This window comes from Drosophila albomicans, chromosome 2R, assembly GCF_009650485.2.
Source record: "Drosophila albomicans strain 15112-1751.03 chromosome 2R, ASM965048v2, whole genome shotgun sequence".
NCBI classification, from domain to species: Eukaryota; Metazoa; Arthropoda; class Insecta; order Diptera; family Drosophilidae; genus Drosophila; species Drosophila albomicans.
Window position 1 is genome coordinate 22763593 of NC_047631.2, and position 14372 is coordinate 22777964.

The window sequence follows — 14372 nt, forward strand, 5'->3', positions numbered from 1 at the left end:
TAACTTACCTTGCTGCTCTGGTAAGCGCCGCTATCCGCTGAGCTGCCGGCACCAACGTTGACGCCGATGCCGATGCCAGCTGTGGAGCCGGGTTTGCAACTGATTTCCGCCTCGCTGGTTGTTGAAAGATGTCCCGATGGCGTTTGTGTTGCTGATTTTTGTTTATATTCTCCATCAACTAAATTGAGGCAGAAGCGAGACAGTTGTATTTGATACACGGAAGATGGAAATTGAGAGCGGGAGAGAGAGAGAGAGAGAGGAAGGTAGCGAGAGTTGGTTTAGTCAAAAGTTTTCAGTTGGTTGTTGTTGTTGTACTTGTTGTTTTTGTTAAGTAGCATGGCAAAAGTTTTTCGGCTGGCCACTCACTTTTCCCCCATCCTTTCCCCGGTGTTAAATCTGTTGGTGATTTTCGGGGCGCAACGTTCAATTTTCTTTTCGCCTTTCGCCTGGCTTTTGCTTGCCATGAAATTGCTTTACGTTAAGAAAATTGATTAAATTGTTGAGCTGTGTGCCATGCTATGCTACTGTTGCTGATGCTGCTGCTGTTCCTACTGCTTCTACTGCTTCTACTGCTGCTGCTGTTGCTGATTTCTTGATTGCCATTAATCAAGCAAAACGTGCAGTGGGTGGAATCTAAACTTAAATTTAAAAGCAAAGAACATTGCATACTTTAAGGCACAGCGAAAGACAAAGCCTGAGGTATCTACTATGTTGCTTCTGACTCTCGACTGCAGACATATGAGCAAACAAAACACATACCAAAGCTGGGAGCAGCAACAGCAATTAGCTGTCATTTAAATATTTCAACACTGGCACAAAAATGCAGCACACACTCATACACACCCACCCACACCCAGTTTAGCTGCTTGTTTGTGTTTGTGTTTGTGCTGTTTGCCTGCCTGCATGCCAGCCTGGCTGCCTAGATGGCTGCCTGGTTGGCTGACTGGCTTGCTATCTCACTGCCTATTTGTCCTTAAGCCTTTAGCTAACGTTCATAAATTACAGACAGACCCAGAGCATTCATCTTCAGGTTAACGCAAGCTCTAAATTGTTCGCAGCCATTGCAATTGCACTTACCCTCATTGTATGGCACCACATCGGGATTCTTCTCGTCGTACATCTCCTCGGAGTGGCTCAGCGGCAATGAGATTTTATCCTTAATTTGCAAATTGCCTGGACGTGAGAACTTCGCATTCGAATGTGCAAATTTCTGCTGCTGTTGATGCTTATGTGAGCGCAGCTTCAACGCCGCAATCGTTCCGATGCCAATGCAGACAAGTGCCACCAGAATGCCCACAAAGATGCCAATGGATAGAATGGGTGTTAGCTCAAAGCTGTTAGCGCCTTGAGCGCTACCTTTGTACGAGGTTAATGCAACTGCAAAGCACAAGAGAAAAAAAGAAGATGAACAAGAATCCGAGATCGCAATCACATGAAAAAATCATTTTTAATTTCAAAGTTATTTTAATGCTCAATTAGACAAAAGTGTCGCTAAGCAGTGGCCCAAGCAGTTGGCCATTAATAAACGCCTGAATGCTAATTTAATATACTCTTCTTACGTTTCTGTTTGATGACTTTGTCAAGCTTCAATTTCATAATTTTTCTAACAGTATTGTGGAAAGGGTATTGCTTTTTCGCTGTTGAACATTCAACATTTTCTTCGTGTATTGCTTGTCATATTTTTTCATTTTCTTTGCACTTTTGTTGTGACTTTTTGAAAAATTAAAACGACGGCTCAAGTTGTTTACCCAAAAATGTGTCTGACGACCAGACATAACCCTCGACCATCTCTAAAAAAACACAGAGAGAGAAAAAAAAAAATAACGGAAACAAGAAAACTCTTCTAAACTTTGCTTTACGGCATTTTGCGTCAGCTAATTAGTATTACAATTTGCTTTTGCGCGGCATTTTCTTTTCGGCAGAGGAAAACCTCCTGAAGACAATTCATTAATGTTAATCATTTTATATAATTTTTTGCGCTACTTTGGCGTTTGCATAATTTTTTATATTTTTTTTGAGTTTTTTTTTTTAATGGGGCGAACTGCAAGGCAAAGTTTTTTATGTGAAGCTTTTGAGGAATTTACAATTCATTGGGCAGTTTAGCGTAATTAAATTGCGAGACAGGAAAAAGAGATTTTTTACTCGCCGCTAATATTAATACTGATACTCGTACTGTATGTTGCGAGGTTATTAAATGCCATGCAAAATTATGCAATTCCTTCTTGCTCGCTTTGTGCTGATAAGTTTTCAAGAGTACAGAAAATATTAACATAAAAAATTCAAAACATGACAAACCACACTCCACATAAAAATGCATTAAAAATTCAAAAGTCTTTGGGAACTGCTTCGCCTAATGTTGATATTTCGCAAGTCGACGTGAAAAGTATGGGATCTATGCCATTCCTTGCTGCCTAAAAGTTTGATTTATGTTTTGCTTTTGATATGAAATCTCAACCATATATTTTTGGAAATGTTGAGCTTAGTCATATAATTATTCTTCAACTTACCAGTTTGCTTCTCGGCTGCCTTCAAAGTGTAGCCATCGAGAGCCACCGATTCACTTCGGCCACGACCATTGACAGCATAAACATAGATTCTAAACAATCGACCCGCATCGAGTCCAGTGACGCTAAACATGGCAAACTTGGCGCTGATATTGGCCTGCAGGATGCCGCTGTTCTGGTCATAGATTTCCATTAGGAACCATTGACGCATGCCGCCATCGAAACCTGCAATTAAAAAAATAAATAAAGATTGTGAACAACTTTAAACCAAATGAAAATTAATTGTGATTAAAGTTAGCAGTTGGTTCTTTGGACTCATTTAATGAATAGAGCGTATATCATATAATAATACTAATGGGATTAACAACATTCATGCGCTCCATTTCGATTTAATTGTTGCACAAACAACAGAACCCAGTAGTTAAATGATTAAAACTTGCATATTCCTGCTTATTTCATCACTTTCTCCACCCTGAGTTGACCCTCAGAGAGCAATTCACAGTCAAAGAGAACTTAACAGAAATATTTGCAGTAATCTAAAGCTACATTTTAAATGCCATTTAATAACACCACAAAAGAACTGGCCGCCCACTTGAGAATAATCCTCCAGTCGCCCCCTTTCTCCTTTAAAACCCAAATACTCACACACACAATTGCAAGTGTGGCACCCTTTGGCTGAGAAATAAGACGGCTAAAGTTGCTGTTGTTGGCCTTCTGCTGCTGCTGCTGCTGCTCAAATGGTACTTCATTCTAGACACAAAAGTCGGCTTAAAACACTTGCGAAAAATGTTAAAATATTTTTGTAATAAAGGCGGCGGTTGAAAAGGTTTCTTCGGCTTTTTCATTCTACCCACCACCACCAACAACTACTTGAACCAGGACCAAGGGGCCAGGGACTAGGAACTGCTTTCGCCCACTCTACCGATGAAGAAATTGTTGTGTAAAATGTTTTATATGTTGCGATGAATTTAGCTCGCATTGTTGTACTTATTTGGCTACTCGGTTCTTCCTCTTCATCTTCTTTGGGCTTTTGTTCTTCTTGGTCTGGTTGTAGTTGTTGTGGTTGTTAGTGGCGGTGGCAGTGATGGTGGACAGCACACAAAGGCTGCACGGAAATAGAGTCAAAAGAATGTGCTTCGCCTTTGCTTCAAAGGCCTTTGTGCGGCATCATTGTTTGTGGCCAGGGGTCGTCGTCATCCTCGTCGTCACCGTCGTCGTCGTTGTTGTCGCTTGGCTATGGCCAGAGCATTTTGTGAGCACTTTAAAACGTTTAGCTAATGAAATTTGCCTCAGCATCGAGCCGACAACATGGCAACAACATCAACAATAGCAACAACTTCATTGTAATGGGTTAATTTTTTTTACTTGGACGAAGGCAGAGCTACAATGGAAATTGCGCAAGTGGAGTAAAAATAATAAAGCAACGGCAAGGGCAAAGGCGAAGGCAGCGGCAACAGCAACGGCAACGGCAGCAGCAGCAACATCAGCGAACGAAATGTTATAAACTGAAATTTTATTATATTAAACCGACGCTTGATGAGTTTGGTTAGTTGCTTGCGTTGCTCATGGCTTTGTTTTGCCCACAGATACAGAAAGAGAGAAAGCAAACGGGATTGGCAGAGGAGAAGTAGAAATAAGTGGCCAATAGGTGGGCGAATACAGCGAAAGGAAAGGGGAAAAGGCGGCAAGTTGCCTTCAAGTTGTCTGCGAGTTGCCAGCAACAGCAGCGGCAGCGGCAGCAGCGCATTGAATTGAATTCGAGGCAAGTTCTTGTCCTGCCGCACGTCGAGTTTGGTTGCGGCAACTTGGCCAACTTGCGTGCTGGCTTATTAAAGTCGAAACGTGCAGCGACCGCAGCTTAAGTTGAGTTATTATAAAAAACAAGCGAGCAGAGTTCGGCAACACTGCTTGCCATAGGGTTTTCTCCCATATTTTCTTTTTCCTCTCTCTCTCTCTCTCTCTCTCGTTCTCTTGTTTAACTGTGGGTGGCGCCCGCCATTTGCTTTAATGTAAAGTGCAATATAAAAAGTATCGCGCTTTATTGTTGTTGCTGCCGCTGCTGCTGCCGCTTCTTACCAAGTTGCGTTAAAGTTTTAATGATGCTGATGACTATGATAATAATGTGCAGCCACTAAATTAGCAGGGCTGTGGGGTGTGAATGTTGGGGAAACGTATATATAAAATGGTTAAAGAGTGAGCTTAAAACATCGGCTGCAAACACGGCGAATACGTAATGGCAGCCTTGGACTAAGCACTTAACTATGAAAACTTTTAAAAGGCAGCAGCACATTAAATAATTGAATCTTTGATCAAAATATAAGAAAAAAAACTGCTTGTGTTTTGATTTAAAAAAAAATTATAAAGACGCAACTAATTTTTTGTAAATATAATAACATGCAATTAAGTATACGAAACGTCTTTGCTCGCACTTTAACCAGGGATTACGACTCGACACAAGAGACATTTAGCATAAGGTGTTCTGACAAAGGTAAGGGATGCTAGTAACGACTCACAAAAGCAAATAGTAACGGGTAATGCGCCATTAAGTATGCAGTTATTATGCGCTTTTTGCTGCACTTTCAGCAGTCGCCTCGTTATGCTCCCGCTGTTTTTGCTGCTGCCGCTGCTGTTGCTTTGCCTTACTTTACTTTGCTTTGCTTTGCACTCGAGAGCGTTTCGAGGGCTGCATAAATGCATCATAAAGTCGACTGTTACGAGTACAGTCGCAATTTGTGAGCGGGAGGACATTTCCTTACTGTCTCACAGTCCTAACTGTCTGCTAATATGCAGCTCTATGCAACTGAACTTTGAACTCTGAGTCGGGAAGGAATTGGAGTCAGAGTCTCGGAGTGCTGCTAACAATTTGTGCTGCTTATTTTGCGCTTTGCTCGCATTTTGTATTTTGTGCTTTGCCTTTTATTTTCTTGCTACTTCTTGCATTTCCGTAGCGCATAAAATATGCGAATTGAATTTGTATTTAAAGTTTTTCTGAACATTCGCCCATCCTACTTTTGCTGTTTTGCCGTTGTTTCTGCTTTTACTTTTATTGACGGCAACTTGCATAACAAGCCAAAACATTTTGTATGTACAAATTTGCGCTTAACTTTTCTTTTTTTTTTGTATTTTTTTTGTTTTTTTTTTTTTTGGGTGGCTGACTGACTGACTGTCTCTGCTGCTACTTCATCATTTTATGCTTCGACTTTAGTTTTTCAGTTTTTAAAATTTCGTGGAAAATTTGTGTTAAGAGTTTATGGCATTGAAAATGTAGCAGAATGTGCAACGTCTTCTTTCAACTCCATCCACTTTTATGTATATACACATACTATATCTTGCAATCTCTCTAAAGCATTTTGAATATGTGTGTGTATGTGTGTCTGTGTGTGCGATTGTCAGTCTGGCCATCTCTCAGCGTGTTGCCTTTCTAGTTTTATGCTTTCATTGCAATTTTATTATTCGACTGTATCTCGAAGGAAGTTCGCATAGCCGGCTGCCAAAGTGCACTTAAGTTGCTCATGTATTTTAAATGAGTCTGAAAAGCGCTGCAGGAAACACACAACATTCTCATACACATGTACTACTATGATTTCCACACCCCACTTCCCTCTCTCTCTCTCTCTCTCTCTCTCTCTCTCTGCCTCTCTGTCCACCTCTTCGTTGCTGTCTGCTGAAACTCTTTCCTGGCCATTTAACTAGCCATGCAGCACATTGCTTGAGTTGTGGCAAAAGTATTTTTATTCATCCAGACATCAATATATGTATTGTGGTGGTTTTTGTATTGATAGATAGACTTTGGCTTTTTGCCCATTGATTGGCACATCAGCAATTATAAAAGCTGGCAAATTGGCTGGAAATTTTTGTTTTTGGGGCATTCGTTACTCACCTTCAAGGCAATAAACCTCTAATGAGTCGGACGTTTGATTGACCACAGTGCAATTGGTTGGCGCTTCCGGCTTGCCAGCAGCTATTAAATGGAACACACATGGCTCCTTCTGTTGACCCACATTGTTGTCGGCCCAGCACATGATGGTGCCAAAGTCCATTTCCTGCAAAATAATAAAATAAGGAAATAAAATAGTAAAAGATTATTAATAATCGCATGACAAACAGACACATTTCAATCGATCTTAATTAGTTATTTTAAGTAATTAACCACGTATTACGATTAACTTTAATTGGCACACCTGTCGTTGAAACAGTTCGCGAATGCCTGCAAGTAATTTCAATGAATTAACTAGAATGTAACAGAAAAATGAGCTTAATTCATTAAATAAATAAATTACACAACAAAGCATTTAAAGCTGTGGCTTTGCTCTGTGCACTCTGTGTCGTATGCGTAATATGCTTGTCAGTCCAGCTGATTGATCGCAGCTGTCAATAAGTCTTTCATTAATATAATTTCATGTCAATAAGCACACACACACACACACACATACACAACCACACTTACACACCACATTACTATATATAAATGCATATATATAATATAAATCCACAGAGTGGGCAAAGTATCAACTGTGGGGTCGAAAGTTTTTCCCAAACTGGCAGTAAAATCAAATGAAGCATTTTGTGGCTACCCATTTCGTCTCGCATTTCGTCAGAGTCTGCGATTGGAAAGGCCAAAAGAAAACTATGTTAACATGGCCATAATGTATGCCATGTGTCCTGCTTGTACAACCTGATAAGTGGCCACGCCTGCGGGTCCATTCTTGATTCCTTATGTGCCTCCCTTTCCTCTCTGTATTTGTGTGTTTGTGTTATGTCAAATGTTGTGCTAATGAAATCCTCCAACCATATTACGGTCAACTGCACAACAACAGCACTCAATACGATTGATTTGTTTGTGCTCACACACATAGAGACACGCACATTGTTGTATAAGTGAACTGCTCGAGTTGAGTTGAGTTGAGTTGTTCTGTATTGTGTCTGTTTACCTTTTGCTATTGTTGTTGCTGTTGGCCTGAAAAATAAGCGCACTTAATCAGCACTAGGCGTCTTGAACTCATTAAAAATTAAAATCACTTTCCCCAGTTCGCTGGCTCAGTGCGCCTCAAAATGTCAACGTAAATTGCAGCTTATTTATCAGTCAGAGCGCGCACTTATATTACCACCCTCCTCTCCAAGTTGACGCAAATCGTTTTCCCACCACCCCTCCCCACGTTCCGTCACCCATCAACTCAAAATCGGGCGTTCTTGTCATTTTAATTAGGGCAGCAAAAAAGAAAAACACAGAAAAATAAGAAAAACGAAAAAAAACTTTTTTGTGTGTAATTTAAGAGCAGTAAATGAAGGAAAAATTTATGGCAAAGATAAAATGTCACAGGAAAAACTTAAAGAAACTAGAAACAGGTCCTTAGATTGTGGTCAACTTACAAAGAGCAGACATAGACTTCGAATTCTTTGTTTGAAAATTAATTTCATTTCTTTAAGGTTTGTATTTCTTAAAGCAATTCAATTTATTTTTGTCAATTTTTGCAGTATTATTTTGCCTTTTTTGTTGATTGAAATAAGATTCATTTGAAGTGTCAATTAGTCAAAGATTTTTCCCTTATGTTATGCAAATAAAGTAAGCTGCGAGATTAATATTTTAGTTGCCTTTATCATTGTAAACATTTTGAATTAATTATTGATTGAACACTTTTCATAAAATGTGGCATGGCGCAAGTGTTAAAAGTTTTTCGACTCGGATTGTTATGCACGCTTCTGTCAAATGCAGGTTAACTATTTATGCAAATTTATCACAAATTTATGAAAATGAAAATACGCATACAGTTTTGCGTGTCATTTATTATTATATTATTTAGCAAAGTGTTGTCACAAAGGCGGCAACTTGGCAGCTGCCAACACTGCGCATCAACACCTATGCAACATACGCCCAAAGTGTCGCTGTCTGTGTCCGTGTGTGCGTGTGTGAATGTGACCACAAGCAAGGAGCACACACTCAAGCACACATGTTGAATTTTAAGTAATAATAAATTTGCAAATACACAGAAAGTGTATGAAAATGCAAAACTAAAATGCATAGCACACTGTTGCAACTGTCAGGGAAGAAGATGCTTAATAAATTTACAGTCTCAAAGCTGTTTTTCCCAAAAATGTTTTTCCCTTACAAGTGTGTGTGTGTGTGAGTGTGCTTGTATGTGTTTGTCAGTGCTGAAAATTTATGCCCAAATATTTATTATCATTATTTTCAGTCTGTTTATGTTATTTTAATGTTGCCGCAACTCAGCGTAAATATTTTTGCAGTTGTGAAGCTTCTACATAACAAACACAGGCAAAAATAACAATTGCTTAAACTGTTGAAGGCATATTGGTAATACACATGGAGAGATAAGACTGTCTGTGATTTTCATATATATTTTTTATTATATGTTCAAGCAGATTTTAAATTCTCTACCCTGGCTTGCATTTGTCCTGCATTCTTGTACCAAACATAAATGCTATATGTGTATTTGTATTATGTATTTTAATTAAAATTTTAACATTTCAGTGACAGCTTAATGAGTTTTTTGGTCATCGTCCAATGAAGTTGCGAAATATTCGACAATTTTTGTAAGTTGCTTTCATTTGTTGTCAGTTATAAGTGCTCTGTGTGTCTGCTCACAGTTGTGGAAAAAGTCAAAGCACAAATGCTCACACAGACAAACGAGCAGATATATATGGTATATATGGTATATATGGCGACAACGACGGCGACGATGAGGATGTCAGAGATCAAGAGAGTTGCACTCTGAAATGCCAAAGCATGGAGGAAAAATTAATGAGCTGTTAGTTGCCTTTGAGCAAATCTCACATACCAAAAGAGGCCAAGAGAAAAAATGCAAAAAAAAAAATGGGAAAAAATGAAAAGAAAATCAGCATTGGCAATGTTAACGTTGATGCTTGAGCTGCGGCTGCGGAAACCGGAAACAGCATATATGACAACAGAACGGAAGGGATTTTTCATATTCAATTGAGCTAAATGATTTATATGGGAGTGTGTGTGGGTGAATGTTAAGAGAGAGATAGAGTGAGAGAGAGAGTGTCTGCAATCAGTGCCGGGAGACTGTTTGTGAGCGGAACTCATTTGAATGCCGTTTGACTAGTAAAATTTTTCTTTTGACAAATGAAATGCGAACACAGTGCCTGACAGACATTGAGACAGCCATTTCGTTGATGCCACAAAGCACAGCGAAATCCACAGTTAACTCTGCTCAAACCACTCAAATAATGTACATACAAGCGGTGGCATGTCCGTGAGGTGGAGTAGTGCGGTGTGAGTCCATCAACACATTTATCTGGGTCAGAAAAACCAAACTGGCCAACTGACCAAACCAATGGGACGACTGCATTTTAAACAACACAATTGTGTTTGTGTTCTAAGGGCTTTCGCTAAAAGTTAGTGGCCAAAAATGTTCATCGCATGACAGTTCCACTTGTTTTCCTTACTGTACAACATGATAGACAGACAGTAGCTGCAAGCGACCACAAACTCGTACCGGAAAAAACCTTAAACACTTCTTAAACCCCAGTCAGTAATTAAAGCAATTGGGAGAGACAACTGTCTGGGGCGGTAGAAATCCAGTAATGTGTGTAAAACGATCATATGAATTGGCAAGCGGTTTTCATATTGAATTTAATTAGAAACTTCTCAATGAACTAAACACTTTTCAAAGCCAAATCAACAAAAGAACTAGTCTATCCAATGTTTCGGGCAAAAATTCAGCATTGTTTTTGGCAGACCATAAAAGTTAACAGACCAACAGCAGCAGAAGATGCAGCTGCAGCTGGAGTCCAGTTGCTGTGGCAACTATCCATTGCAAATGAATATGGGAAAGATGGGAATCATTTTCGGGTGAGAGCATGGTTGGGAAATGTTTTGGGGGGCGAAGATAGAAATGTGGTAAAAGGCAGCTAGCTCATTGATAGCCAATTTGGTTGGTCAATTGGCAGGGAGGAAGTCAAGTCGAAAACGTCAAAATGCAATTGCAATCGCAATTGCAATGGGCAATATCGATGACGATAACGTTTTTGGCAATTTCAACGGAAATGTTCTCCAATTGTCAGCCATAGAATGAAGCCAATTCTAGATTGGCGAACGATGAGAAGAAGCGTTATTGTTATCTACGATTGTCTGGCCATATGAGCCGGGATAATGATGTTTTTAGCCGGATCGCTATTAAAGTCAATTGCAGTTGCTTTAATATTATTAACTAACTGGCTGACCGGCCACTGGCATTTCTGTTTGTTGTTGGTATTGCCTTTGGCATTGGATTTTAATTAGAAAGCAGCACTAATAGAATTTTTAATTAAAAATTGCTCGTTTGCTTTGGCCATGGCTAAAGCAAAAAGCTTTGGGTGCCTCCCATTGACTTTTTGTCTGCCAGTGTTGATTTTACATTTTATTTGACAACGTGACACGCACACACGAGCGACAACAACAACAGTTACAACAACAAAAGGAAACAACAGTTGCCTATTAATTAATATTTCGTCGTTTAATTGAGAACTGGCAGCTACAATTTTGCTGCTTCGTCTGCAATTTGGCCAAATGTCAAATGTGTCAATAGCAATTTCACTTCAAAAACATGAAATGAAAATGTAATTCCTGCCGAAAAACCTCTAAAAACCAAACGACGCCCACAGCAAACAGTGACAAGCACTTAAAAGCGCCCACACCAACGCACACACATTCACGCACACCAACACACACTCATATATGTCACATAGTATTGTAAGGGGTGTTCACATGTTTAGCATTTAACCTAGTGGGGTAGTGTGTCATTTTCCATAATCCAAAAGAGCACAGCAGGAGGAGTGGCAAAACGATGCGTGCGAAACTTTCACATGGGAATGGGAACGGGACGGGAAGCGAGTGACATCGCTGGGCTTTATCAATTAGGTCATGTAAATATCAATATACGACATTTAGTCGGATGGTACTCACCTTAACGGGGGTATAGGTCAGCGTCGAACCCTGCGCAGAGTGCGGACGGAAGCCGCTCTGTGGCATATCGAAGGTCTCGGCGGTGTTGTTGAAGGACCATTTGAAATTCTCGGGTGGTGGAAAGGCGTCCACTTCGCAAACGATTTCGGCTGCCTCGCTGCGAGCCACGCCATAGATTTTCTTTTGATCTGGTCGGCAAATTGGTTTATCTGCAAAGTAAAGCGAACGAAATGGAGATGGAGTTAGTAGCGAGAGAGATAGTTAGAAGAAGTTGCCAAACTTTCGATATTTCGAGTGCATTTCGCTGTTCGGCTGCAGCGGCTTCAGCAGGCAAATCAATAATCGCATTGGTTGGGCAGCAAAAAGAAAAAAAAAACTTAATGCAATAAAGCCCTAGTTTCAGTCCCAGCAGAGTTCGAGTGCACCACATTCTCCCACACTGAGCTCCTTCAGCTAGCGAACAGGTTCGCTTTTTTGTTTTTGCATGCCACGCCCCAACAGCCTGGGATGCTGCTGCCTTTCAAAACCGCACTCAAATCCTAAGTAGAAAAGTTTACCCAGCAAAAGGCAACGAAGATAGCAAGTCTTTTGCATCCTTGCAAGTTTCCTTGTTGCCCATTCAAGCAACTAACTAAACAGACTCCGAAACAGCAACAGAAACGGCAAAAACAACAAACAACAGCAGCAGCAGCAACGGCAGCAGCAAAGCAAGCGAAAGCAAAAGAAAAAGAAAAAAGAAAGAGCACAAAACAAAAGACAAAACATTGACCAAACGTTAAGTGAAAGAAAAACTTGGCCAAAAGCGAAACTTCTGAGCCGTTACGTAACGAAGCTAGAAAAATTCAATTTCTTCTAATCCCCAGCCAGGGAAAAATCTTGTAACTGCAACTTCAACTGCAACTGCAAGTCGCTCACAATTTATTGTTCTCGAATTTGACAAGTTGGCCAATGTCAAAAGCATGCTGTAAACAAATTTCCAATGAAAGGCGAGCTTGTGTGTGTGTATCTGCTGTATTGAATTGTGCTGAAGTCAAGCGAGCGTCAGCCTGACATTTGGGTAACAGATTGGATTTTAGCATTTCGAGTGACGAAAAACGTTGCCCCATCTCGAAGTCAATTGGTGAAAAGTGTGCCTGGCTGACTGACTGGGCAAGCAAGAGGCTTAAACTTAAAACAAAAGAAAAATGCCAGGAAAACTGAGAAATGCTATGAACAGCAATCCTGTTACCGAAACCAGCAAAAAGGGAAATAACACAGGAAATGAAAGCATAAGGCAAATACCCCAAAAACCAGCCACAATAAGCGCATAAGAATCTTCGTGCTAAATTGTTTGATAAAAGGGGCAAAAATTAATTAACAGATGCAGAAGTTCAACACTTTATTGCACGTAAATTGAGCAGAAGATTTGCATTGCAGCCAAGTGGAAAATGTAAAATTGTCATTAATGTAAAGATGACTAGATAATAGTCTTAAGCTGAGAATTCGTGAGGCTAATTAGAAATGTCATTATTAACACTTTTTCAGAACAATGGCTTTTATAATAAATTACAAAATTTGTTAAATTATGCAAAGGGTTTCCTAGCTCTTGACTGATTGATAAAAGAAAACATAAATGCGCTCATTCAATAAGAACATAAGCAAAGGTTCACAAATACCAGGAAGCCAAGTAAAGCTTTTGTGTTGGCTTCACCACATGCCTGACCAAACTGACAGACTGACTGGCAAATGGTGTGTGTATGTGTGTGTGTGCCTGCTGCCAAGATGGCTGCTAGAGTTGAATCCGCTTCAGTTCTAGTTTTGCAGTTTGCGAGCGCACACAATACATTGAATGCCTACACAAAAGCCATTCGAGCAGGACACAATAACGGAGGCGTATACGCAATAAAACTGCAAGAGGCCCGCACGAGCGCACATTGTGGCACCCGTCTTGCATCGCGCCTTCTGTGGCCCCACTCGACCACTCAATAATGCCGCTTTTTGTGTGTCAAAGGTTCTCATAAAAGCCCAAACAGTGTAGTGCAGCCACCGGAGGGTAAGTGTGCGCCTTCCCAACTCAACTCAACTCAACCTAAAAGTCCTGTCAATATCGTGGAGGTAGAGCCGCAGCCAGCCAGCCAGCAAGCCAGCAATATTCGATTTAAAAGCCAGTTGCCATTTAAGGGCTACGAATGTTTGTTAATGGCTCAAACCAATCGTTGGCCATGTGCTAACAGAATGATGGCAAGCCCAACCATTCAGAGCCGTTCATTTCGTTTTTTCGTTTCGTCTTTTTTTTTATGATCCAAAGCACAATAATAATGGCCGGAGCCATGCAAATCAACACATGTGAAATGTGGGACAAGCTTAAAATGTTGCGCATACACAGCATTGCACAAAGCTATAACTTTTTCTCTGTTGATGCTGCTGCTCTTCGGTTTTTGTGTTTTGTTTTTTTTATGTGCTTAAAACTCAACACGTGCCCCATAAAACTTGACATGTAAATACTTGCAATCGTTTGAAAACAACATTTTATATACTTGCAATCAATTGAATGAAAGCGCAAAATAAATGGGACACCCACGCACTTTCGTCAGTTTGGAAATACGCGTACATCATTTAAAAGTCTGACAAATCTTATAGAGCTCATGTACTTACACATCACTTTAAGCTCCACAATGTTGGAGTCGCCATCGCCCTCCACATTCGAGGCGGTGCACGTGTAATTTCCGGCCTGATGACGAGTGACTCCCTGCAGCGCCAGATCTCCGCTGCTCACAATTACTCCAGCTCGCTGATTGTGCTGTATGATTTGATGCTGCAAAAGCGACAAAAGAAATTAAATGAATATGAGAGTGAGAATGCGAATGCGAGAATGAAAAACAAAATCTCTTGCAATTAGTCATAAGCTATAATTCTTTGTTTTCTTTTTTCTTCTTCTTTCTTCTCGCAAGTCTAATGAGAGTCCC

The 14372-nt window shown here is 40.3% G+C and overlaps 1 protein-coding gene and 1 long non-coding RNA gene across 5 annotated transcripts in view; one reads left to right on the plus strand and one right to left on the minus strand.

Moving 5' to 3' along the window:
- LOC117573860 (uncharacterized) overlaps window positions 1-14372 on the plus strand; it is a 105094-nt gene that overhangs the window by 20851 nt on the left and 69871 nt on the right. The gene's annotated exons all lie outside the window — the stretch shown is intronic.
- The window catches only part of LOC117573859 (uncharacterized), an 81522-nt gene that overhangs the window by 2901 nt on the left and 64249 nt on the right, over window positions 1-14372 (minus strand). For both annotated transcript variants that reach the window (XM_052006752.1, XM_034257332.2), the window contains exons 11-16: window positions 14062-14221; window positions 11428-11636; window positions 6385-6547; window positions 2508-2729; window positions 1078-1377; window positions 9-178 (exon numbers count right to left, since the gene is read on the minus strand). In XM_052006752.1, coding sequence (XP_051862712.1) covers window positions 9-178; window positions 1078-1377; window positions 2508-2729; window positions 6385-6547; window positions 11428-11636; window positions 14062-14221 — 1224 coding nt within the window. The remainder of the gene's footprint in view (window positions 1-8; window positions 179-1077; window positions 1378-2507; window positions 2730-6384; window positions 6548-11427; window positions 11637-14061; window positions 14222-14372) is intronic.